This window comes from Ovis canadensis, chromosome 12 (assembly GCF_042477335.2).
Source record: "Ovis canadensis isolate MfBH-ARS-UI-01 breed Bighorn chromosome 12, ARS-UI_OviCan_v2, whole genome shotgun sequence".
NCBI lineage: Eukaryota > Metazoa > Chordata > Mammalia > Artiodactyla > Bovidae > Ovis > Ovis canadensis.
The window spans coordinates 59833649-59858912 of NC_091256.1; the positions used below are offsets into that span (position 1 = coordinate 59833649).

The window sequence follows — 25264 nt, forward strand, 5'->3', positions numbered from 1 at the left end:
GGGACCAACCACCAATGAGGACCAGCATCCTGCCATCATGAGACACCCCTCTCAGTGCTTCTAACCCTGACAGGGCAGGGGGTACAGCTGTTGAGCAAGAAAAAGAGACACCAAGGGCACCGAGGAACCCAAAAGGATGCTCCGAGACATGATTTTGGTTCCGTGTTCTCTGTGCGCCCTCCAGGATGGATTACATCCTGACATGGCAGCTGGGGAGGTGGGGGAGAACAGAGTCCAAGCACAGCTCCTCCACCAGGGCAGAGCCTCAGTAAGGGTGACCCTCTGCCCAGGCGGGGGCTCCTGTGTGATTCATCCTGGGGAACAGGAAAAGGGCTTGGGTCCTGGGGGAAGAGGTGACTCCTGATCCACTCCCACTCTCCAAGGAGTCTTACTCGACCCCGTGTGGGTCTGACATCCCAGCTGCTGCCCCTGTGTGGCTTCTCCCTGTGGCCTCTTGCTCCAACACAGACTGATGGGTCCTTGTGTGATAACTCCACCAGTGCCCAACCCCCTGCAGGGCCAAAACACTAAAAGGTAGGCTCTGTATGAGCTCACCACCACTGCCACACCAGGCCCGGCTTGGTGCCGGCCATGAGAGGAGCGCAGCAGACACATGGAGTGAGCGAGTGCAGGAGTGTGCCATGTGGTGCTCCAAGAGAGGGCCGAGCCAGCTGGCACTGTGTCCTGGAGCAAGAGTGCATGATGCTAAAAAACAACTGGCAGGCTGACTTTCAGTGGTTAAGACACCAAGCTCCCAAAGCAAAGGGCACAGGTTCAATCCCTGGTCGGGGAACTAAGATCCCACATGCCCACACGGCATGACAAAAAAAAAAAAAAACGATTGGCAGACTTAATTTGGGGGTTTGAGGGGGAACATTTAGTAATGTGCCCCTACCAAGACACTGAATCTGAGTTGAGGTTTAAGGAATGAATTTGCTGAACACAATGGGTGGGAGAAACTTGTCCAGGCAGAAAGAACAGAGCATGCAGGGTTGGGGCACACAGGGGAGTGGGGTGCACAGCAGAGCGGGAGCGGGGGCAGCAGGGCTAGATGCATCCAGATGGGGGCAGCGGTGGGCAACCTCACAGGGGCTCCTGTGCACTTATTCAACCAACACTCATTGAGTAGCCACTGAGCCAGACACTGTGCTGGGCCATGCAGGTCAGTTAGGACTATTGGTCTTCATCCTAGAAGCGGTGAGGAAGAGCTGAAGAGCATTAGCAGAGGGGCAGGTCACCATGCATCAACCACCATTCTGGCTGCCAAGGCAAGAGAAGGGAGACCAGAAACATTCACTGAGGGACTCGGGCAGTAAGGGCCTCGGGGTCAGGCCTGAGCGGCTGCTGGGCGGCTGGAAGTACCACTCACATAGACTAGGGGCAGGAGTGTGGTGAGGGAAAAGCTGAATGTGTCAGCAACAAGAGCCCAAGAGCACCTTAGGGAGGTTAAACCAGGGTGACACTGAGAGGATGTGGTCCAGCTCATCTCAACTGACATCAACCATAACCACCTGGAGCCAAACGCTAGCTTGTGACCATCAACCCCAGGTTAATGAGAACTCAGAGTCCTAAAGGAGCCTTAAGTAAAACCACAGAACCTACCTTATTATGAAACCCACTCCAGTGAAAATGGGACGTTCATGCTCAGTCCTGTCTGACTCTTTGCAACTCCATGGGATTTCCACTGAAGTGGGTTGCCATTTTGCTCTCCAAGGGATCTTTCCTACCCAGGGATCAAACCTCCATCTCTTGTGTCTCCTGCATTGGCAGGGGGAATTTTTACCACTGTGACATCTGGGAAGCCTGAAAATGGGACAGGTTAGGTATTTAACACTGTATCACTTTGCTTCTTTCTTAGCAGCTGACAGTGATTATGTTAGCTTCCTCTTCAAATGGATTTCCTGCCAGTCTGCATTAGTCTTTTTTCCCTTCCCTGTGCACCATGGGGAACAACTCAGTGAGAAGCAAGGGACTGGGAAGATGGACAGGCCAGGTGGGTTAGCTTGTGCAGGTGTGTGCAGTGTGTACTCTAGGACTTGATGCACTGCCGAAAGCAAAGCCCCAAGTGCAGTCTATGGGAAGGGGCTCCCCCTAATTAGCAAAAGTCAGATTTCTAAAGACAGGACAGTCTGCAGGGCTTTTTGGAGGATCCTGAGGGACCCTGCTTTTTATGTACTAAAAACGGGCATCGACTGTTTTTCCAGGCTTCGAGGGTCATTCCGTCAGAGCAGAGCATGAAACCTTTGGCAGAGCCAGGGAACCACATGAGTGAGGGTGCCTCGAGCGGTACACACTTCAACCTGTACACTGTAAGTGCAAAATCTAATGTTTCTGATAAAACTGCCTGATGTAAATGTTCTCACCTGTTAGAACAGTAATAACAAAAGTACACAGCACTGTCGTTTATTCTGTGTCCCTGATGAGAAGGTGGGCGGTTCCCGGAAGGAGCCTCCCGCGGGCACAGAGGCCGGTGTCTCCCGGCTCTGGAGGCCCGAAAACCCGGCGGACTTCAGCCACGTCCGTGGACCTGGCCCCGTGGCGCCGACGCCCGCGCCCGCGCCCCGGGACCCAGAAGGCAGGTTCCCGCCCGTTGGCCGCCGCCAGGTGGTGCGGGCCAGCGCGGGGGGCTGCACCCGAGGGTGGCCGCCCCGGAGCTCGCGGCGGGAGAGGCCGCCGCCTTCCGAGCCACCGCGATCCGGCGCGCGGTGCAGCCCCGGGCCCGGCCCGCCCCGCCCCCGGCGGCAGGCAGGGCGAACACGGCCGGGGACGGCCTCGCGGGCCCACTTCCAGAGACTGTGTAGCATCGCGCCCGGAGCCCAGAAGACAGGGCCGACACCGGGGAAATTCAGCTGCCCGACTCGCGTGGAAGACACCACCACGCAGGACCTTTCCACCCACCTCCACGCACGTGGCCAGGGACAGCAACCAGGGTCCCTCAACCTAGTCGCCACCGCCCCACTTAAACATGGGGACCGCAGAAACTACCAGGGAGGCGCCCCACTTAAACATGGCGGCTGGAGAAACCGCAAGGGAGGACCCCCTCACAAACATGGCCGTCTCCCCGCCCATACGTAAAACGCCGACTCTGCTGGGTCACATACCCGAGGACGCCGAGCTGTGATTGGCCAGTCTTCTGGTGGCGTCACACGCCGCGGCGCGAGCCAAGGGCCGCCGGATCTCTTCTCCGGTGGAAAGGATCAAGCTGGGCGCGGGGCCTTGGCGGCGGGGCTGAGAGCGGCAGCGCGCCGCTCACACTCATGAGGAGCCGGAAGGTGAGGGGGGGCGGAGGCCGCGTGGGAGCTGAGGCTGAGCCACAGGACACCTCGGATGGAGGAGGGGAGGGATCTCCGCCTGTGTCTCGACCCCCGGAAGGGGTCTCCCAGGCCACGCCCCCCGGGAGCGGGGTTCTCCCAGGCCACGCCCTTAGGCGCCCCCACGCACACACCAGACACACAGATACACGGACCCTACGCCCCCCGGCTGGGGGCCTCTTGAGAAGGATGTTCCCAGACCAAGTTCTGGAATGGGGGGCTCCCTCTCCAGAGCTAGTCTGAAACCCCGATACTCTGACGCTGCCTGGCCCGGGGTCTGTCAGCCCAAGTTGGGGCACACGATGAGGGGTCCACCCCGGAGGGTGGAAAGAATTGAGGGGCTGTAGCTCCTGGTACTGGTTGCCGTCGGGCGGTCTAGGGCCCGGGACTGGATACGCCCTGCCTGGGGAGGTGGGCCTCTTGGGGATGGGAGCCGCACCTGGGCTCCCTGGTCTGCTCTCCTTTTTATTGTTTGTACCTTTGACTCAAAAGTGGGTCTCCTGAAGACCCCATGTGGATGGCACTTTGCCAGTCTGACTTCCCTGACTTGTGATGGATTGTTTAGCTACGCCGCTTGGGGATTCCCAGAATCCTGCAATGCAGGAGGCGCGGGTTCCATCCCTAAGTGGGTAAGAGCCCCGGAGGAGGAAATGGCAACACACTCCAGTATTATTGCCTGGAGAACCCATGGACAGAGGAGCCTGGAAAGAGTCGGACACGACTGAGTGAGCTCTTGCTGTTTGCAAGATCTTCCATAGTCCTTGACTTGCAGCATTTGTAGTGTTGCATCTGATTATAGATCTCTTTGCAGTTATCCTACTTGAAATTCAGCTATTTGATATTGCTGGGTTTGTGCATTGTTCTTCAATAAATTTGGGAAGTTTTCAGCCCTTATTTTTTCCAATATTTTTTGTACACCTTTCTTCCTGGTACTCCCATTACATGTATGATGGTTCATTTAGTGGTCTCTGAGGCTCTCTTCATTCTATTTCATCCTTATTTCTCTTTGTTTTTTGGTTTGTGTAATCTAGCAATCTATCTTCTTTTTTTTTTTTTAGCAATCTATCTTCAAGTTCTCTTATTCTTCTGATCCATATCTATTCTTGAGCATTGCCCACTCCAAACCCACCAGTGAATTTTTAATTTCAGCTATCGTAATGTTCAACTCCTGAGTTCCCATTTGGTTTTTTTATAATGTCTATTTTTTTTTATTGATAATCTCTATTTGATATGATGTCATTAAATCTTTAATCATGGTTTCTCTTAAGTTCTTGAACGTGTTTAAAATGGCTAGTTTGAAGTTCTTTTCTGATAAATCCTGCATCTGATCAGTGTCACAGGCAGTTTCTTTTACTTGCTATTATTCTAGTGTTTGGGTCTGCATTCCTGTTTCTTTGCATGCTTCCTAACTTTCTGTTGAAAACTGGACATTTTAGATACTATAGCAACTCTGGGTACTGTGTCTGCCACCCCCGCCCTGAGTGGTAACAAGCCCTCTGAGGAGCAGTTGCACCCCAGTATTTTAAGGACTATGTAGAAAACACCTAGACGCACCTTGCTGCTACTGGAGGGCCTACACAGCGCATGCCCCAGAACCAGGCAGGGTCTTGGCTCAGTCCCCCTGACAAGCCACCAGGGCTTTCACCTGGTAACTCTGGTGGCAGAGCAGGGAGAGGGGCTCCAATGAGTGTGTGACCCCAGCAGGGTCCTCTCCTGAGTTTGAAGTGGGAGTGCTGCTCCTTTTAAGGTTGTTCAGCACGAGCAGAACCTAAGCAGCAACACTTGGGTGATGGCAGCTGTCATGAGGGCCAGTCCATTTCCCCACACCCCACCTTGAGAAAGCTAGTGTGACCCGGGATCGATACATTTGGAGTTGGACTCTTAATGGTGAGACCTACTGGTGTCATATCTGGGGCTCCAAAGAGCTCCAGTACCACTGTCCTTTATGTCTCAGTGCAGAAAAGAATTCAGCAAGAGCAAAGTGATGGGTAAGAAGAGATTGTTAGAATGGATGCTTGTGCGGTTTACGAGTGGGTGGAAGAGGGGGTGCTGCACCCTGAGAACTTAGCAGGCTTCAGTTTCATAATCAAAGGAGAAGTGGCCAGGGGGAGAAGAACTTTGTCTTTCTTGAGTAGACATCGTGCTTCCATCATCAGCTCCTCCTCCAGGCTGGGCAGGGGAGTTTTCTTGTCCCTATGTGGTCAAGGAAGGTCCACAAATTATTGTTTTGTGTGTTCAGAGAGCACATCCTAGGGATCGTTACCTTACTGAGCTCACTGGGCAGGACGTGGGGCTCACGTCACCACTGTTTTATTGTTTGAGGGCATGTCTTAATACTTCTGTCTCATGGTTTTGTTGCTAAGCAAGCCCACTTTCTCAAGTAATTGCTAACTTAACAGGGGTCTCCCATATTTTTTCCATTTACAATCTCCTAGTGGGATTCTCCGGAGAAGGCAATGGCAACCCACTCCAGTACTCTTGCCTGGAAAATCCCGTGGACGGAGGAGCCTGGTAGGCTGCAGTCCATGGGGTCGCTAGGAGTCGGACACGACTGAGTGACTTCACTTTCACTTTTCACTTTCATCCATTGGAGAAGGAAATGGCAACCCACTCCAGTGTTCTTGCCTGGAGAATCCCAGGGACGGGGGAGCCTGGTGGGCTGCTGTCTCTGGGGTCGCACAGAGTCGGACACAAATGAAGCAACTTAGCAGCAGCAGCAGTGGGATTCTCCAGGCAAGGATACTGGAGTGGGCCTTCCTCCAGGGGATCTTCCCAATCCAGGGATCGAACCTGTATCTCTTAGGTCTAAGGCTCTGCGGGTGGGGGCGGGGCAGGGATGGGTGAGAAGCTGCTGTTAAAGGTTTCTCAAGGAGCTTGTGTGATTTCTGATCTCTCCTCTCCACTTTGGCACGTGTTGCTCCCCATCCAGCCGGTCTGTCTCCAGGTCCCGGTTAATGTAGCTTGCCCTCCACGACTCCCTTCTCCCTGTCACCCACCTCTTTCACTTTCAAGTTCTCACTTGAGCTTTCATGTGTTGTTTGCTGAGTGTCTGAGTGTCCCCATTCTGCAACAGAGAAAGCAGTTAGTGAAGAAGCTGGTGAGACTCGCATAAAGCACGGTCTCATCTTCATTTTGACAGATGTGCGGGTTGCTGGCTGCAGGGAAACTGAGGGAGGCCCGGGGCGGGAACTCCCTTGTCATCTTTGCTGCTTTTCTGAAAACCTAAAGTTACTCTTAAATAAAATGATTGTAAGCTTTATTGTTTTAATTAATCCCTTCCTTGTTACTAGAAGACTTAATTTGCCTTCTGAGCAAGGTGGCAGTAGGGTGGTTTGTCAGCATCGAGGTCTGTCCACCAGCAGCTGGAGCGCCTTCAAGCTAATGGAATTGGGACCCCTCCCCTGAGATTTCAAGGAGGGGGCATGGAGGGGTATCTTTTGGTTTTTTCGCTTTTTACCAAGAACTCGGGACACCCTGTAAAAGTTCGAGAACCTTCTGAGCAGGGACACAGGCTGCCGTCTTTCCACAGTCACTAAAAACATGGGGGCGGGAGGGGCCATCTCCAGGTGTCTGACTGGCTTCTGGTCTGGCCCAGCTGGCAGGTGGAGTGCGGTCCTCAGCGCGCCTCCGAGCTCGGAGCTGCTCAGCCGCGTCAGCCTCAGCCCAGGACACCCACGTCGCCACGTCTGCCCAGACAGCATGTCAGGTGAGCCTCACCCCTCGGAGACAGGACTGGGCAGAGTGTCCACCTTCCCACGAGACGCGTTGCGTTAGAAAGCCTGGGGCAAGGCCAACAGACCAGCATGAAGGTCATGGTGCTGGGACCGTGGGAGGACCCACCTCAGGGCTTGTGCTGCCCTCTGAGGGCAGTGGGCTCAGCGGCCTCTGCCAGGCAGCCTGAGTGACGTGGGCACGGGCTGTGCTGCTCCCCACTGTGGGCAGGTGGGGAAGGAGTGTCTGCCGTCCTGGGTATTGCAGGCCTGGCAGCCAGGCAGCCCTGGCTCCTGGAGCTGCTCCCTGAGCCACAGCCGGGGGTCTGGCTGGACTGGGTCTCACAGCCACACCGGCCTGTATCTCCCAGGGCACTGCTCCTTAAAGCTGCGCTGAGTCAAGTCCCGTTCCTGCACCGGGACACCGAGCTGTCTCCTGGGAACCCACATCCCAGCAGAGACAAACAGAAGCTGGTTCTTGGGTTGTCATTTCACTTGTCACAACACCCTTCCGGGGACAGCACTGGGCGTGTCTGTACTCTTTCCCAGCCATCCATCTGGACACTGCCCCTTCACTGGAAACAGTGAAAGGACCCTGTCCTCAAAGCTGTGGTTCCAGCAGAGACGCTGTCGGCCAGGAGCAGGACGATCAGCCTCCAGGGTTGAGGCATGTTAATTATATGCCATCTGCTTCGTATCCCAAGACATGTCTGGTGTCCCCTTGCATGTTCTCTCCTGACAGACTCCCTCATCACACAAAGCCACCGACAGGCGGACGTCCAAGAAGTTCAAGTATGACAAAGGTCACCTTGTGAAGGCAGAGCTCCAGAAGCATCGGAGTGACAGCGCTGCCACGCCCTCCGAGACCCCGGGTACACACGACCCTCTGGCGTCAGCCGAGGATGGGGCATCGCTTCTGGGAAAGGAAGCTGGCGGCTCCGCTCCCCAGGGGACAGCTGGTCCCCTCCCAGGGTGCTGCGGAACCGAGAGCGATGCCAGCCCGGCAGAGACTGAGGACGAGCCGCTCCCACCGAGACATGGGGCTCCTGTGGGAGGAGAGTCCAACGGTGGCTGCCCCGCTAGGGACGGGGTGGCGCTGGACCTGGAGCAGGGCCCCGCGGCCCCACTGCTCCTGGACGGCAGCGCCCTTCTGGACGACGACAGCAACCAGCCAATGCCTGTGAGCCGCTTCTTTGGAAACGTGGAGCTCATGCAGGTAAGGCAAGTGCTTCTCCCGCCTCAGGACAGGCATCCCTGGCAGACCGCATGCTCGGTCCTGACTGCGGTCCACATGTGTGCACGCTGCTTGGTGCGGGTCAACACAGTAAGAAATGTCACTAGGGAGGAGAGAGCAAAACAGGTGCCAATTGGGGGCCCCACGCCCCTAAGTCTGAGAACTGATGCCCTGGTGAGCGCAGGTGTGGGCAGGCCTGGCCCTGTGTGAGTCTGGGCCCTGCTGTGCAGTGCGAAGTCGTGGCTGTGGCCTGTGGTTCTCTGGGCACCTGCCCACACTTGCCGGGCTGGCTCCTGCCTTTAACCCACTGCCTCTCCTTCCCTCCATCATGCAGTGGGGAATTGAGCCCACAGTGGGGGCTGGAGCCAGGGGGCTCATGCCAGGTGTTTTCTTCCCTCCAAGGACCTCCCGCCAGTGTCCTCATCCTGCCCTTCCATGAGCAGACGCGAATTTAGGAAAATGCATTTCAGAGCCAAAGACGACGACGAGGATGATGCTGATGGTGCGGAAACGTAGCGGGTGAGAGGCTCACGCTGGTTCTCTGCACGGCTAGTACCATTGACAGTGATGATTTTGCAGATTACGGGGCTTATTCAAAACACGTCCCCAAGAGGACGTGCTCGTAATCAGCACTCAGCGCTGACCCACACAGGTGGGCAGTCCCTGCGGGAGGCTGGTGCACGGGGGCTGAACGTCCTCAGGTATAAAGCTGCTGTTTCCACAGTGATGTGTTTTCTCCCATCTCTACACGTGGTGGTGGGTTGAGCCAACTTCTCTCATAAATGAGAGACATCTCTGTCAAGAAAACTCTTCCCTCAAGCTCTCTACTTTTGATAACATGCAGGTTTATTTTCCATAATCAAAATTTGATCATTCTTATGACTGATTCAATGCCAGTTCTTAAAGAACTCTCCTTTATTTCCATACACAAAGTTTATGTTTACCTTGGACATTTAGCAAAATCCATATGGAAAAGAAATAAAATATATTTTGAAAATGTTTTAAGGAAGTTTTCTGTCCCTTGAGCTGTATTCCTTCAGTGAGAAAGCTCATTCTGTCCTGCCTTCTCTACTCAAGGCTGGCTTGGCCCTTGGGTCCATTCAGCAGCCAGGGGTCGGGGGAAGGGGTGGGGGGTGGGGGGCCTGGGTACAGCCCCCTGAGCTGAGAGCATAGGGCTGTGGACTGGAGAGGACACGGCCCCTCTGGTGAGGTCATGGGGTCTCTGAGGTGGCAGGTGTTGGGTGCGTCCCTCCCCCGTTTGGTGGGGGGCCGCTGTCTGGTGAGGCCATGCTCTCTGTGGTGCAGGGTTGCCGGGCACCGCTGCCCAGCTGAGCTAAACCGCCAGGGTCGTCGTGTCACGGGGCACCTGGGTCACGTGCCTCCCAGTGGGCTCTGGAGAGGGACGGGGCCTGCTTGTCTGCCACCACCTCCTGTCACCGGCTGCTGGCAGAGGACACCAAGGCCAGGGACAAGGAGGGCGTCCAGGAGGAAGCTTGTCCTGAGTGACGGGTGCAGGAGGGGAGCGGCTTGCAGTCCCAGAGGCCGAGCTAGGTTTTAATGAGCAAGTAGCAGTCTCGCTATTTCTGGGCTGGTAGACACTTCTGGTTCAGCTGGACCCCATCCCCCTCAGACGTCCTGTGAACCACGTTTGGGAGCAAAATGTAGTTGAAGTGCCCAGTGAGGCGCCACAGTCCTTGACAGTCCACAGTGCTGCCCCGAGGTGCCTGTCGCCGCAGCCACTCTGCCTCCGTGTGACCGCTGTCCCGTCGGCAGCCGTGACGGCCCCTGCTCTGAATTGTTCTGCGATTTACTGATGACAAACTGCTTTAATGATGGGACGATTCTGCTTGTGAGCACTGTGGCAGCAGCCAGGGAGAGTAGTTTACAGAGATTCTGCAAGAATGACTGTTGTGACTGCAGCGCTGGGGTGCCTGGGGGTCGACCGACCTGCTTCCGATTTCAGGGGACTTTACGTTTCACCCACACTGGCTCCCAGGAGAAGCGTCACCCCTGCAGGACATGTGCCTCCTCGTGTTCCCACCAAAATGCAAAATGTCACCTTTAGTCTTGGAAGCCCAAGGTCTGGCAGCTCACGGTCCTCGGGGAACCTGGAGAGGCTCCTCCCCAGCCCCCCAGTCTGCCCTGTCAGCCCCGGGCAGCTTCTTACACGTTCTGAGCCTTTCTATCTCTAACCCACAATAGACGGTATGGTGGGTCGTCCTGCCCACCCCCTAGCACCAGCTGGCACCCCTAAGTCACAGCTGTGGTCTCTTGTGGCGCCTGGAGGGTCACACTGAGCCCAGGGAATGCCCTATGGACTCTGCTGGGTGTTGGAGGTGGCAGGTGGCAAGTCTGTCTGTGGCAAGTCTGTGTCACCAGAGGAAAACTCGCGGTGTCCCTGTAAAGAGGGGCTGGGACCACTGCGACGCATCTGGGGAACCTGTTCTGTACTCACACGTCAGACAGCACACCAGCCCAGGATGACAAGCAAAACAGGAGGAACACGGACCAGGCCCGGGACGAATTAAAGTTTCAAAAAGCACATTACAGTGCATGTTAAATTGCTCTAATTGTGAGTAATCTGAGGGTGCATCCTGCTCAGGGTGTCTGGGGTGGGTAGAATAAGGAGGCAGGTCCCGAGGAAGCTCTGTGGAGCTGCTTTCCAGAAACATCAGGAAGAGGCTGGAATGAGTGCACCCCCACAGCGCAGGGTGTTGGGGATTTGCGGGGGGCACTCAGTGGAGCTGGAGGGACCAGGGCTTCTGGGTGTGGTTGGGACTCCACTGCACAGACATGACCGCCACACTCTGGGGCCGCCGGCCCCTCCCACGTCCCCAGTTCCCATCAGACCAGGTCAACACCAGGAGTTGACACAGCACTTCTCAAATCCCACACAGGACTGGCACTTTGTAAAGTGTGCGGAAGGACTTCCCTGGTGGCCCACTGAGACTCGAGTTCCCAATGCAGGGGGCCCAGGTTCCAGCCCTGGTCAGGGAACTAGATCACACATGCCACATTTTTAAAGTTCTTTAAAAATAATAATTAAAAAAATTAAGTGTGTGTATGTTTCAGTGACATACATAGAAAGATTTGGGTCAGTTTTTTAAGTCGTTGACCCCTTATTTTTCTCATTTTCGTCATTCTCAATGAAGGCAAACTTTTTTGACATGTTTATTTTTTAAAAATCTTTATTGCTTTGTGATTATACAATAAGTATAAAAATTTAAGTATATGACTTCAAAAAGTGAATTTTTAAAAATTATGAAATAAAGGATCATTTAAAAATCAAGTATCATAAAATGCATGGTTTAGAACATTGGTCCTTTGTCACTCAGTTGCACCCCACTCCACCCCCCAGGATTCCTGCTGTTCACATGCCTTGTGTCCCTTTGTGACAGGCTCTGCATGACCAGCACATGCTTGTGATACACACTCAGGTCACACTGGACATGACCAAGCCACCTTTCTCGCCTGTACACTCAACAGCCAGCTTTCCACATCTCACAAAACGCCTGAAACTGCTACAGTGTTTTGCATTAGGTAGATGTGTTGGGTTGAATCATGAAATTAATCTGACCATTTCTGACCCATAAAAGCAGCAATTTCCTCTGGTTCAACGTCATGCCACCGTCAGCTCTCTGGACATTTGGAGGGTTTCCCACTGTTGCTGTTGGAAACAGTACACCAGTGGATATCCTTGTATTTTACCCAAAAAGAGTCACAACTCTTTCAGCCATTCAGAAGAGGCCCGGGGAGGGGCGCTGCATTGCCTGGGGCGTGGAGTCCCATGGAGCTGGAGGATCCCCGAAGCCCGCCCAAGTGGCCAGGCAAGGGTGGAATCTACCCGATGGGGGACACTGCACTCAAACGGGTGAAGCCTCAGAGCCACCACTCCTGACCCCGGGCATCCTGGGAGCCCCTAGACTTGTCCTCTGGCAGCTGAGCTCGCGGAGCTCAGAAAACAGCTTCAGAAATGTGCTCCAACAAGAGTCTGTAGGACGATGTTATCAAGTTTTTTCCAAGAATATTGGAGTGGCAAAAAAAACCGAGACTTCACTGGTGGTCCAGCAGTGAGGACTCCACTTCCGACGCAGGGAGCACGGGTCCAACCCCTCGTCAGGGGGCTAAAGCTCCCCCACGCTGCGTGAGGTAGCAGCTGCTGGAAGGATGCCAGCGCTCCGGGGCCGCGTCATGGGCGCTGGCGGGCAGGCCGCTTCCTCCGCGATGCCGCCGGGGTGCAGTAGACCCTGCTGGGGTCGCAGTGGAGCCTGTGGCTGGTCTTCTTGTGGCAGGCGATGTGGACTAACTTGAGGTTCTCCAAGGTGAAGAGCAGGCGGTAGAAGTACTCCCAGTCCACCTCTCTCCCTTCAGCGCCATGGACGGCCGCAGCCAGTGTGGGCACGACTGCACGCTTCTTTTCTATTCTGTAAAGCAAGGTTAGGAATGTCATCTTCTGTCCTCACAATGCCCCCGCCACCTGCCCCCGTTTAGTTAGCGCCTCATCTGCTGAACTACAGAGATGGGTAGACATGGTGTCTAAGCTGAGCCATCAAACAAGATTTGGCTGCATCCAGGAGAGACAGGTGGAGAGGGTGAAGCTCTTCAGAGGAGCCGCCCTTGGATCATCCCAGCCCGAGGGGGGTGGGCACTGGGAAAGGGCTCACCCAGCAGCCACTGATGCGCTGGGGACACCCCTTCACAGACTGACAGGGGCACCATCACCATACATGGCCCCCACCCACCGGGCCAGCCATCTCACGTTGTAAAAAGTACGTGGTGCGTAGTTAAAATACTGAGAAGTACACTGGAAAAAATGAGAGTCAAGCATAGTCCCGTCACATGAACAACAACATTCTGACTTCCTTGGCTCACACTTTATCTATGTGCAAATTCACTAAAAAATTACAAGATGATATATGAACATTTTTTAAATAGAACCTTACAAACAAAGCTATAGTCACCTCCAACTACAGCCTTTAATCTCACTTCCCAGAGACAATCCCTGTTAAGGGTCTGACATCTGCCTTTCCAGACCTCATCCTATAATCTTATCTGCAGACACATGTGTCCATTTAAAACAACCATGACGTCGCTTTATGTGACCCAATTTCACGTATAAACAACAGTTCAAAAGACCTCACGGCACCCAGGGGAGAAGCTTGAACACTGATCGATGGGACCGGAAACAGCGAAGCTGGGGGCTGGGGGCCGCTAAACTGGCACAGAGGGCCCTGTCCCCATGACACAGAAATGCTGAGCACCAATGAGTAAGTGTCTGGGAATAAAAGAAAGAAGGTGGCTCCCTCTGCAGACACAGAAACCATGGCTGGACCACAGGTCTGCGCGGCACTCCACAGCCCACCAGGGTTCCAGTCCTGGTGGGGTCCCAGGGGCCTTGAAAGCCAGGTGGGGTGGGGCTGAGACCCCCTCCCTGGCCATTAGTAGAGGAAGAGAGAAGATGCCAAGGGTCCAGGTCTTCCAGAAGAGGAAGGAAAAGCCTCTGTATGAATTACCAACCCCACCTACTGGTTCCATGGGTCAGCCTGGCCCACTCTGAGGGCTGTGCTCTGCTGGTGGGCTGGCTGGGGGCTGGCCCTTCTCCCCACAGGGTCTTTCATCCTCCCTGCCGGTCGGGTTGGGCTTCCTTGAGTGGTGATGGTGGCATTCAAAGAGGCTGTACCCATGTGCGAGCCTGCACCGGGCCTCCCCAGCTCCCTGTCTGCTGGAGCAGGTGGCCAAGTAGATGCAACGTGGGGGTGGGAAGGAGGCCCGAGGTAAAGACACCCATCATTGTTGGGCACAGGGCGCCATCAGCACCCTGTGAAGCTCCAGTCACATGGAAAACCAGGCCCTCAGCCCACCTCTCACACAGACACACATCCAACTTCCACACATCCCACCACATACCGCTGCAGGTGGTATGGAAGCTGCCAGCAAGGAAGCAACATGCAGCTATCTGACAGCCTCCGACTGAGCCTCACCACACGGGCAAAGGATGGCAGCTGTCAGCTCAGATGGGCCCGTCTCAAGCCCGTGAGAATAAAAGCAATAACATGGCCAGTGGGACAGCCCTCAGACCAAAGGACATGTCAAGGTTGACAGGACGGGCCAGGAGTGGCAGATCAAGTTAAATCCAGCCACGCATATCTGAGGCCATGTGGATCTGAGTCCACAAACACTCACATCACCACCATGCAAGCTCGGAGGAGTCATAAGTGACTGCGGCATTGAACAGGCACCAGGAGAGGCAGCCAGGAATCCGGCAGCGACTGAAGACATATGCCTCCCTCTACACCTGGCTCAGACGGCAAAGAATCCGCTTGCAATGCGGGAGACGCAGGTTCAATCCCTGGGTCAGAAAGATCCCCTAGAGGAGGAAACGGCTACCCACTCCAGTATTCTTGCCTGGAGAATCCCACGGACAGAGGAGCCTGGGGGGCTAGTGGAGCCTGGTGGGCTACATACAGGCCACAGGGTTGCAAAGAGTCAGACACAACTGAGCAACTAACACTAACACCAAGCAGTTCACAGAGCAGCCATGAAATCGCGACGGAAATGGCAGAGCCCTTAGACCCAAATAACAATACAGTCACCCAACTCACAGCAAGTGGCTAAAGCGGACACCGACCTGAAATGTGTGTGTTAGAGGACAAGAGAGATACAAAGTAACTGATAAGCAAGACAAACACCTCCAAAATAGAAAGAACAAATGAAAAATAAAAGGCAAATGAATGGAGTTAAAGAAGAGGCCGAGGACAGCTCTGAAGGGAGGGAGGGAAGTGCTGGTTCCAGAAGACCTGTCACAACACGGGGCCCTGGGGGGTGCCCTTGGGGGTCTGGCCCCATGCTCCCGGGGGCCCCTACTGCAGGGAGCAGGCCTCTGGGCCCAGAAGCCCTGCCCACCTGAAGCCCACCTGGACCCCTGCCCCGCCACCCAGCCATCACTCCCAGGACAGGCTGCAACCTGGTGCATGCACCCTCGTGGTGTGAGGGGGCCTGAGGGTGGGGAAGGAGGGCAGACTCTGGAAGCCAGCCACCGCAGCCACATCCCAGAGCCCTGAAAAGGCCACCAGCTGGGACAAGGAGCCTGGCCTGGGTGACACCGTCCAGGAGGGCGGATGACGTATGCTGCGTTGAGAGTCGGTTACTCCTCTGTGTTTCACTATTTAAACACGTGGCTTCAGCCCCACCAGAGTCGGGGTGGGCCTGCGGCCATATCTCAGGAAAAGAAGCCAACATTTTCAGACCCTGGCTGCCTCCTGGTCAAAACCACATTTTAAATTAAAAACCAGTATGCGTATCTATGTGGATGTACATACGTTTAGAGAAAGAGTGGAAATGTAACCGACGTGTTTTAGGAGACGTGACCCTGGCTCCAATGTACAAGCCCAAACCGTAAAAACGTACCCTCAAAGAACCAGCGTCCAGGATGTAGAAAGAATTAGGAGACCAAAGCCAGACAGAAAATGAGCAGAGGCGGCAACAGCAGCTTCCCAGAACGCGAATGGCCGACAAACTCACGGACAGCCCAGCTTCCTAGTAGCCAGGCAAATGACCTGTGACCAGAGAAGCTGCTCCCCACCCAGCAGGCGGGGAGCACGCAGAAGACCCGACACCAAGGGGGGCAGGGCCGGGGCCCGAGGACTCTCCACTCTGCAGGGCAACCTGAGACTCGTGGGGGCAGACGGCGACGCTAGGAGCCAGCCCCCACGCAGGCAAGAACCCGAGGATATCTTTATGGGGGGCTCTGCCTGCAGGTTCCTCCGTATCTGTGCCTCCTTCGTATCCGTGGATTCAGCCAACGCGGATGGAGAACTGTAGCATTTCCTACTGAAAAACCTTGTGCGTAAGTGGACCCGCGTGATTCAAACCCCACGTTGTTCAAGAGTCAACAAGAAAAGCGTCTTGGTTAAAATAGTAAAATTTTCCATTTCTTTTTTTGAATGAGCTAACATACACATAAAAGCGATCCTGCCACCCAAGACGCACTTACACTGGCTAAAGCAGGAAACGCCCTGCACATCACCACCCAGTCCCCCCACCCCCGACCCTGGGACAGGCAGGGATCCCACTGGTGCCAAACTGACTGGGCCCTCGGCTGCCAACCACCGGCTTGGCCCACTGGTGGGTGCTGGGGGTGGGCGAGGGGACACGGAGGGCTGCACTGGTATGGATGGGGGCCTGAGCCACCGCACTGAGTGACACTACCACGCAGGTGACAGTGGACATCCGGGGGTCTGTGGTCCATGAGCCGGGCGTGTGGAACACCAGGCAGCCATCAGCCCCAGAGCCCGGGCAGGGCCAGGCCAGCAGGCGCCCTGCAGTCTGTGCCCACACCCCCACCCCACACACTCACACGTGATCCAGGTTCCAGGTGCTGAAGAGCACACGGCTCTCCCGGTTACTGTAGGGGTTGATGGAGTGTCTGGAGGTACAGTCGTCCACATCAAAAGGACCCTGGACGAAAGAGAAGAGGTGACGTCCCCGAGGCCAAAGAGCCGCACCTCCAAGTTAGAGGCACCCAAGTCGGGGGTAAGGCCCTGTACATGGTCTGTGCTCAGGAGGCAGACACTCTGTCCTGGCAAGGCACCCCGCTCCCTATGACCCCAGTGATGCACTGCATCTGCGGAGGGGACCAGTTAACCCATCAGCCACCAGGAATGCTAGGCTCCCTACTATGTACCTCCTGTGCCCCCAGCCCTCCCCACACCACTCCATCACACGGCTGCTCCCTTTCTGCCTCCTCCATGGCATCCCGGCATTTCCCTGTTACCTGCACAGGCTGGGCCACGCGGACGAGCTAAAGTGTCACCTCCCCTTGAAGCCCCAGCTGCACCCCACCCAGAGACCCGGCCAGCATCCTGAGGGCCCCCACAGCCTCTCTGCAAGAAACCCACCACCCAACTCGCTGACAGGCCTTCGACCCAGAGCCTGCCCAGACCGGAGCAGAGGTGCTGGTCACTGTCCCCGCCACACATACCGCCAGGCTCAGGACACACTGCCCGGGTGGGAGTGGTTAGGTGAGAGTGACGTGAAGCCAGGTGGGAAGGAGCAGTGTCTGGGTGCTTGGGACATCACCCTTGGAAGGGGCTGCCTGAGGGGGGACAGAGGCAAGGGGGGCTACAGGGGGAGACTGGCCCACTGCCAGTGGCAGGGAGGGGCTTTCACTGGAAGTGCTACATGCAGCTCACGTCCACCCACACCTGGCCTGCGAGCAGCTGTGCACAGCAAGCAGTGCCCCTGCGCTGTCCCCATGGCTCAGAAGGCTGCTGCCAGCTGATGCCGCCCTGCCAGGGCACCAAGCTCTACCAGCACCGACATGTCACGTCAGGCCAAGACCCTGAATCCAGGCGGGCTCTCTCATCCGGGCCTTCCCACAGGGAAGACCACACATCAGCCACCACCCAAACGCTTCCCTCCTCTGAGGCCAGGACAAGGTCTCTGCTCACAAGCAGTTGTGTCCTGACCCCTCCCTGCATGGGCATCGTGGGAACTCATCAGGAAGGCAGGTTCTCAGGCCCCATGGAGCTGCTGAACAACAACCCCGGGAGGGGCCCAGCTGTCCTCACAAGCCCTCCAGGGGTTCCGACACCAATGAAGTCTGGGAACCACTGGTGGGGCTGACCATTCCCTCACCCTGTGCAAGCTGGCTCCCAAGGGCTGCCCCAGCTCACCAGGCCTTGGCCAGGCTGGCCCAGGAGACACTCATGACTCACCTGGCAGGAGAACCAGCCTTCGGGGGTGCAGAGCCGGTGGCCAGCCTTTGCCCCTCGGTCGAAGTAGCTGCTGTTGTACTGGGCAGCCTGGAGCTTCTGCTGCATGGAGCCCACGAGCCGCAGGTACTCCTCACGAGCCTCTGCGCCCACCAGGGAGGCGCCAGAGGTCACCTGGAGAGGCAAGAGCATCCCTGAGCACTGGCCACACACCCTAAAACCCACTGCTGCCTGGCTCCCAGTCCACTGAATGCCATGGCCCTCAAAGACCCTGCCCCCCGGGGTCCCAGCAGGGCCCTGAGGTTGGGGGGGTGGTGGTCTGAACTCTGCCCCCTGAATTCCCAGCAAGGCCCTGAGATTGGGGGTTCTGGATCCTGCCCCCTGGAGTCCCAGCAGGGCCCTGAGGTCAGGGAGCTCACACCCACCATAACTGTCTGACTCTGGGAAGTTCCTCTGGGCCCATGAGACGGAGCTTTGGTCACAATCAGATAAGAAGTTCAAGCTCTAGGCACACTGGCTGCTCCGTCTCCCGAGCGCTACCCGGTGCTTCACGGCAAGAAACCGGAGAAAAAGAGTGCAGGTGAGAAGCGACCTCCACATCACCACCCACTAGAGTGCAGGTGAGGACTCGCACCCGTGGGCCCACACTGAGCACCAGGCAGAAGCAAGGGGACCGCCTGGCCCAGTGGGAATGACAGCAGGACAGCAGACAGGTCATCACAGAATGGGGCTGGCACCCAGCGGGGTCTGTGGATGATGCCCCGGAGACACCCACCAGCCAGCCTGGGAAGAGCACTTCACCAGCAGAAGGAGCCTGAGGGTGGCTATGGTCAGCAGGGGTGGAAGCAGGGACGAGGGGGAGCGGGGTCAGGCCCCAGGGCCTCAGATACCCCAGCCCTGAGGTTTCCTCTGTGCTCTTAACAGAACACATGTGGGCAGTTCTGCACCATGAATGATAAACTCTAGTCCAGGACACACAGCCGGGAGCAAGGTCAAGGTGTGGGGGTGGCGGATGGTCTGCAAAGAATGGAACATGACACCTCCTGGCTGACATCCGACCATGAGGTATAGGAGCAACGGCAGGGGCCTCCCAGGGCGAGCAACTCAGTGCTGGCTCACGTTCACCTGCACCCACACCCGCACCAGCCCTCACTCCTCTGACATCCACACCAGTCCTGGGAGCCAAGTCCCAGAGGCAGAGCCGGCTTCCTAAACCTGGCCAGCACACCAGGACCTACTTCTCTCAGATAGCTCCGGATCCGGCTCTCGCAGCTGTATCTCAGATAGCCAGACTTGCTCCTAAAACGGGACTCCAAGCCTGCCGGAAGGAGAGACAAGACGCCTGGAGCCTGGGGCTGTGATCTCCTGGGAGGGGCGGACAGGAGGGCTCTTGACTCGGCTCCATCTAGAAACGTTCTGACGGGAACCTGCTCCTTCTGCAAAGGAAGTCATCTCTGGTCCACAAGCACAGAGCACCTCAAATGCCACCGGGGAGCCGCTTTCCCAAGGGGGCTGCTCCACCTGGCTCAGAAGACCAGTCCAAAAGGTGAGATAGGTCCAGGTGACTAGATGAAGAAGATATGGTCCACCCATGAGATGAAATATCATTCAGCCTTAAAGAGGAAGGGAGTCCTGACACCTGTCTCCACACGATGAACCACGAAGAGGTTATGCTGAGTGAAGAAGGAAGATGCATGAGCTCACTCATACGAGATCCCTGAGGAGTCATATTCCAGGGACAGGAAGATGGGGGACCAGGGGCAGGGGAGAGGTGGGGAGTGATGCCCACTGGGGACAGAGCCTTAGTTTGGGAGGATGAAAACCTCTGAGAACAGGTGGTAGGGCTGCTGCACAACACTGGGACTATATTCAATACCAGCAAAGAACTACATGCCCCCAAAAATGGTGAAGATGGTGAATTTTACTTCATCACGATTGAAAAATAATAAAATGGCCAACTCCAGGGCTGCCTGGACCCTGGCCCTGTGCTTGGGAAACCCCTGGATCTGGGAACTGACGGAGACCCCAGGTCTCAGAGAGTCAGTCCCAGGGAAGCCCTCCGCACCCGCTCCCTCCAGGCCAGAATCCATGAGGTACCTTCAAACCACGGCGGGTCCTCGGCCCTGGTCTCGGCCGCGATGTTCTCGCTGACGGTGCCCAGCAGGTCGGCCAGCAGCTTCTGCCGCAGTGGGGACCGCTCATCCGAGAGCAGCTGCCGGGCGGCCTGGATGACACCCGCGTGCGGCTCCTGGAACACGCTCAGGAAGCGGCTGATGTCACTCACGACTGCCATCAAAGAGGACAAACACAGAGGCCACCAGGCCTTGGAGCACGGCCTCTGGGAAATCGCCTCCTTCCCCTGCCCCGACAGCCACCAGCCCAGTGCTCCTGGTCCCCCACATTTAAGGTGGCAGTGGGGAGGACAGATGGGGAGAACACGGGAAATGAAACACACCAAAGAGAGTTGCTGCCCTTCCCCGTCAGCCTCGCCTCCTCCAAGTGAAACCACCTGGTCTTGGGCCCTCACTCGAGACCTCAGGCTCCAGCTCATCCCTTCACTATCTGGCTGACTCCCCACCTTTCCACACGCACCCCAAAGCAGCCACCCCTCCAGGTAAGCGTGAGAAACTAAGGGCTTCGTCCTATAAGCAGAAATCCAGACCCACACGAGGAACGGGCCCCACAGTGGCTTGGGTCATTTCAGGGACTTGCGGCTGCTTGGAATTCAAACATCAGTGCGATCCACTCTCCACAGGCTAAGCAATAAAAGCCATGTCATCATAGCAACTGGTGCAGAAAGACAGAGAAAATCTTCAAGACCTAGAGCTTGTCGAAGAAGTCTCAGACTGAACCGCAAAAGTATATGTACAGAAACATAAAGGGGCTTCCCTGATGGCTCAGTGATAAAAAATCAACCTGCAATACAGCAGATGCAGGTTCAATCCCTGGGTTGGGAAGATCCTCTGAAGAAGGAAATGGCAACACACTCCAGTATTCTTGCCTGGAAAAGTCCATGGACAGAGGAGCCTGGTGGGCTATATAGAGCTGGACATGCCTTAGTGACTAAAATAAGAACAAAGAAAGATAAAAAGAGACAAGAAGGACTTCATCAAAAGTAAAAATTTCTACTCCATGTATAAGACCTGGTTAAGAAAACAAAAAAAGATGAGCTACAGAGAAACTATCTGCCAACCACACATCTGACAAAGACTCACGTCCAGAATGGACCAGGCGAACCCGCGAGACTCAAGCAGGAAAAATACCCAACTACACAGTGGACAAAAGATGCTTCGCAAGAAGGTTTACAGATGGTAAATCGGCCCAGAAGATGGCCAACACCATCAGCTGGGAGGGACATGAGAATCCAGACACCACCACATGCTTGCCGGAGTGGCTAAAGCAGAAACAGCGACAAGGCCAAGAGCTGGTGAGGCCACAGGCGCCTGCTCCTGTCCTTGCTGTGGAAATAAGCCAGGACTGCAGCTCTGGAAAGCAGCGTGGGGCTGCTTCTTTTTCTTGGTAACAACGTTATTCAGATTTAATTCTCTAGAGGGATAAGGCCCGACAGAGGAAGGATGCTCGCCACACCATACATGTCACCTTCACTGCTGCCAGCAGAGTCCCAACCAAGGGCCGAGGCCACATCCACATTCCTGTCAGCCTCTCTCTCTCCCCATCCTTTCAGCAGAGGGGGCAGGACAATCTCAGTCCTTGGAGCTCCACTGCCTTCCCATAGCACCTGAATCGGAAGCCCCTTTCTACAGGAGCCAGACGACCCTCCTAGGGGACATGCCTGGCCAGTGGCTTATGGCTCCAGTAGCACTTGTCACCCAGCAAAGATTCCACTAAAGACCCACCTCCAAGGGCACTGGCTCCAATAAGGCAGTGCCAACAGGAACCTGAGGATGGATGGGTGTCCACAAACCCAACAGAGATCAGACACTAAGCGCAGAGTCAGTCACCTGCCCGTCCCTTAGAAAACAGATTAAGGAAATGTTTACCGACAGAGACACAGGGAGTCGTTTGGACGTCTACATAAGTTAACTTGAATTTATGCTGACTAGGACAGCCTGTCTGTGGTAGATCATACATACGGTGTGCATCTGCCTTAATTAAAGAAAAGGTGCACTGACCAGAAGTAAAGAATGTCCATGTTAAAAGTAAAGATTGGGGAATTCCCTAAAGATCCCATGGTTAGGACTCAGATCTCACTACCAAGGACCGTGGTTCAATCCCTGGTTGGGAAACTAAGATCCCACAAGCTGTGCAATGCAGCAAAATAAGTAAATAAAGTTTAAATGCCCCTGTTCCTGGGACGCCAGTAATGGTTACTCCTTCGATGGGCAAGACTTTGCCGGTGCCAAGGCCATGCTGACGCTCTGTGCACATGCTGATCTGCTGTTTCTGAACCCTTAAAGGAAGGCATCCCTGACTTGTTTAACAGTCTTTGTCCTGAAGACACAAAACTGTGCTGAAAACCCTGCTTCTCCGGAGCAGATCCTCGGAGTGATCTTAGAGACTGTCTTCTGGGCTACAGTCCTCAGTTTGGCTCAAATAAAACTTTTCTATTCTTATTATTGACTGTTTATTGATTAGTTTGGTCAACAAAGCCCGGTAAATGGGACAACCTTGCTCTCTGGCTCTGCTTCTCCTGTAAAACTGGGCAGCCTCCGAATCCCAAAGCCCACTCTCTGCCCTTAGGAGTTACTGCTGCTGCTGCTGCTAAGTCGCTTCAGTCATGTCTGACTCTGTGCGACCCCATAGACGGCAGCCCACCAGGCTCCCCCGTCCCTGGGATTCTCTAGGCAAGAATACTGGAGTGGGTTGCCATTTCCTTCTCCAATGCATGAAAGTGAAAAGTGAAAATGAAGTCGCTCAGTCATGTCCGACTCTTCGTGACCCCATGGACTGCATGCAGCCTACCAGGCTCCTCTGTCCATGGGATTTTCCAGGCAAGAGTACTGGAGTGGGGTGCCATTGCCTTAGGACACCTCAAATGAACATAAATAAAACTAAAGAGATTTCCTAAAGAGACACATACAACAACCAACTGGACAGGTGGGCTCCTGGCCAAGAAGATGGACAACTCTGCCATCTGAGTTAGCTCTGCCTCCGGGGGCTTTTTCCTTTAGGGACCAGAGCACAGGGACCCTCCTTCCCAGGGCTGGCATCCCCTAGCAGAGCCTCTGCACCTCCACGACCACACCCACTTCCCCATCAGTCTCCAAGATCCCCAACACTTACAGCCCTGCCAGGTCTGGCCAACAGTGAGAAGCACAAGCTCTGAGTTGTCAGGGGCACTCCGGAAGTAATCTCCAGTCAATTCCGTGCCATCCTCATAGAGACACAGGCGGGAACCAGGGATGGGGAGCTGGGGAGAAGATGGAGGTGAGATCGGGGTGGGATGCTCACTTCCTGGGTCTTAGGGGGGCCCAATCTTGGGGTGGCCAATCTTGGGCTCCCATCTGCAGCCCTCACAGAGAACAAGAAGGAACCATGTTGTAAAGAATCCTGCCAGAGATGCAGTCTACACATAGGGAGCACGTCCATCCAGGGGCCCTACTGTAGGTTGTTCTAAGACTTGGAAAGTCACAGAGATGAATATACACTGGTGACCCCTTTGCAGGATTCACCACTCAGACCCTTTCAAACAGAGCTCCCCTAAGGGACTTTAAAATCCAAGCCTGTCTCCAAAAATGACGCTTGACTGCTTGCACTAAGCCTGTAAATGCATCCCCATCAACGAGGCACATGGCCTGACAGGTGTCAGCATGCAGTACCTACAGCTCATGTCTCTCCCTGGCACTGATTAATTAAGGAGAAGCTTACTGAACAGGACTCACCTCCTCTGTCTACAGAAGTGTGACCAGCTCACGGGACTATGAACCTGCAGAGGTTTACTCCTTTGCCACGCCACATTGATCCATTTTATAAGTTTTTATACCCAATTCCTTCCCTTCCCCCGTGCCACGCAAGTACACACACACCCAGCGCTGGTCTAGGCCCAGTGGAGGAAGTTAAGACAAGGGTAGGAAGGATGGCTGAAATCCCTAGAACAGTAGTGCCTAAGGACCATGAGAGGCCTCAGAGCCTGACCCTCCATGTTACACCAGGGAAACCAAGGCAGGGAGCATGTGAGCCATGAGCTGATGGGCACCAGAACCAGGTCCCTGGGCATCAGGCCAGAGCTGTCCCGAGCCTGGCAGTCAGAAGGGAGGAGAGCCATCCCAGTTCTCTACAAAGTCCCCCTGCTCTGACCTGGCCCAGGCGCCAGACAGGGCACTGGGGACTTCTCCACAGCACAGGAAATGAGGATCTCTGCAGCTCAACGTCTCCCACATCCCTGGTTTGGAAGTACAAAAGCAGTGCCTCTTATTCTCCCCAGATGTCTCCCAAGCAGGTGGGCTCCTAAGCCCAGGGGCAGAGGCTTCACTCACTCTGCTGAGACCTGGCACCAGGACCCAGAAGCCTGGAAGGACCCCAATCACAGCCCACCCCCTATCACACACACACCCCTCCCCACAGTGCCCACACCATCAGAGGCTCGGCTAAGAGGCTTTGGGTGGACCTAGCACTGGGTTAGGTTTAAACACCGGCCTTTCCTTGGTGGCTACAGCAGATTACTCAGTCCCTCCGAGCCTCAATTTCCTCATTTGTGAAACGCGGTGGGAGCATCCAGTTCAGAGCAGGGCACCTGAACGCCACCAAAGCCCAGGACAGAGCCCGGACAGAGCCCAGGGTGGGGCACGTGGCCATCGGCAGTGGTCAGGCTCAGGCTCTCTGCCCAGAGATGGTGGACAGAGTCCTCTCCCACCGTCAGGACTCAGCGGCCTACTGTGTGGCTTGGGGCAGCCTGAACTCGGCCAGTCCCGACGCCGCAGGACGACGGATCAGCACGGTCCCATCCTGCAAGTGGAGGCTCCCACCCCGCAGCCCCACGGGGCACCTGCAAGTGTTGGCACCCCTTCCGCAGCACTTCCTCACAGCTCCTGCCCGCCACCCCAAACTTCTTCTCGCTATGCAGGGACCGCAGCTTGAACGTCTTGGGCTTCCGGAGCACCGCCGACATCCTCAGAAACTCTGGCCCCGTGGGCGGCACCTGCTCGGCGGATCGCCGTGGTCTCCACTCCAGGTAGTCTCCACTGGGAGAATCAAGGCCACGCGCCGCCCTCGGAAACTACATTACCCAAAAGGCCAGGAAAGCGGCGGCTTGCCCCTGCCTTGTGCGCAGGCGTCGCCGCCGGAAACTTCATTACCCAGAAGGCCAGGAAAGCGGCGGCCCACCCCCGCCTTGTG

At 55.6% G+C, this 25264-nt stretch overlaps 2 protein-coding genes and 1 long non-coding RNA gene across 3 annotated transcripts in view; 1 reads left to right on the plus strand and 2 right to left on the minus strand.

The window, feature by feature from the left end:
• LOC138416107 (uncharacterized) overlaps nucleotides 1-3401 on the minus strand; it is a 22348-nt gene extending 18947 nt beyond the window's left edge. Inside the window, exon 1 of the long non-coding RNA XR_011247541.1 lies at nucleotides 3102-3401. This is a non-coding gene — a long non-coding RNA (uncharacterized lncRNA). The remainder of the gene's footprint in view (nucleotides 1-3101) is intronic.
• On the plus strand, nucleotides 2419-9264 carry C12H1orf174 (chromosome 12 C1orf174 homolog). Its single transcript, XM_069544855.1, has 4 exons — nucleotides 2419-3272; nucleotides 6907-7017; nucleotides 7764-8237; nucleotides 8658-9264. Exons 1-4 carry the CDS (start codon nucleotides 3258-3260, stop codon nucleotides 8769-8771), a joined length of 714 nt encoding a protein of 237 aa, XP_069400956.1. The 5' UTR covers nucleotides 2419-3257; the 3' UTR covers nucleotides 8772-9264.
• Nucleotides 9265-11425: 2161 nt separating this feature from the next.
• On the minus strand, nucleotides 11426-25234 carry DFFB (DNA fragmentation factor subunit beta). The gene is made up of 7 exons (XM_069544854.1): nucleotides 24915-25234; nucleotides 23213-23339; nucleotides 20066-20254; nucleotides 19207-19286; nucleotides 17972-18142; nucleotides 16612-16712; nucleotides 11426-12679 (listed from the first exon to the last, which is right to left on the minus strand). Exons 1-7 carry the CDS (start codon nucleotides 25035-25037, stop codon nucleotides 12445-12447), a joined length of 1026 nt encoding a protein of 341 aa, XP_069400955.1. The 5' UTR covers nucleotides 25038-25234; the 3' UTR covers nucleotides 11426-12444.
• Between the last annotated feature and the right edge of the window lie 30 nt (nucleotides 25235-25264).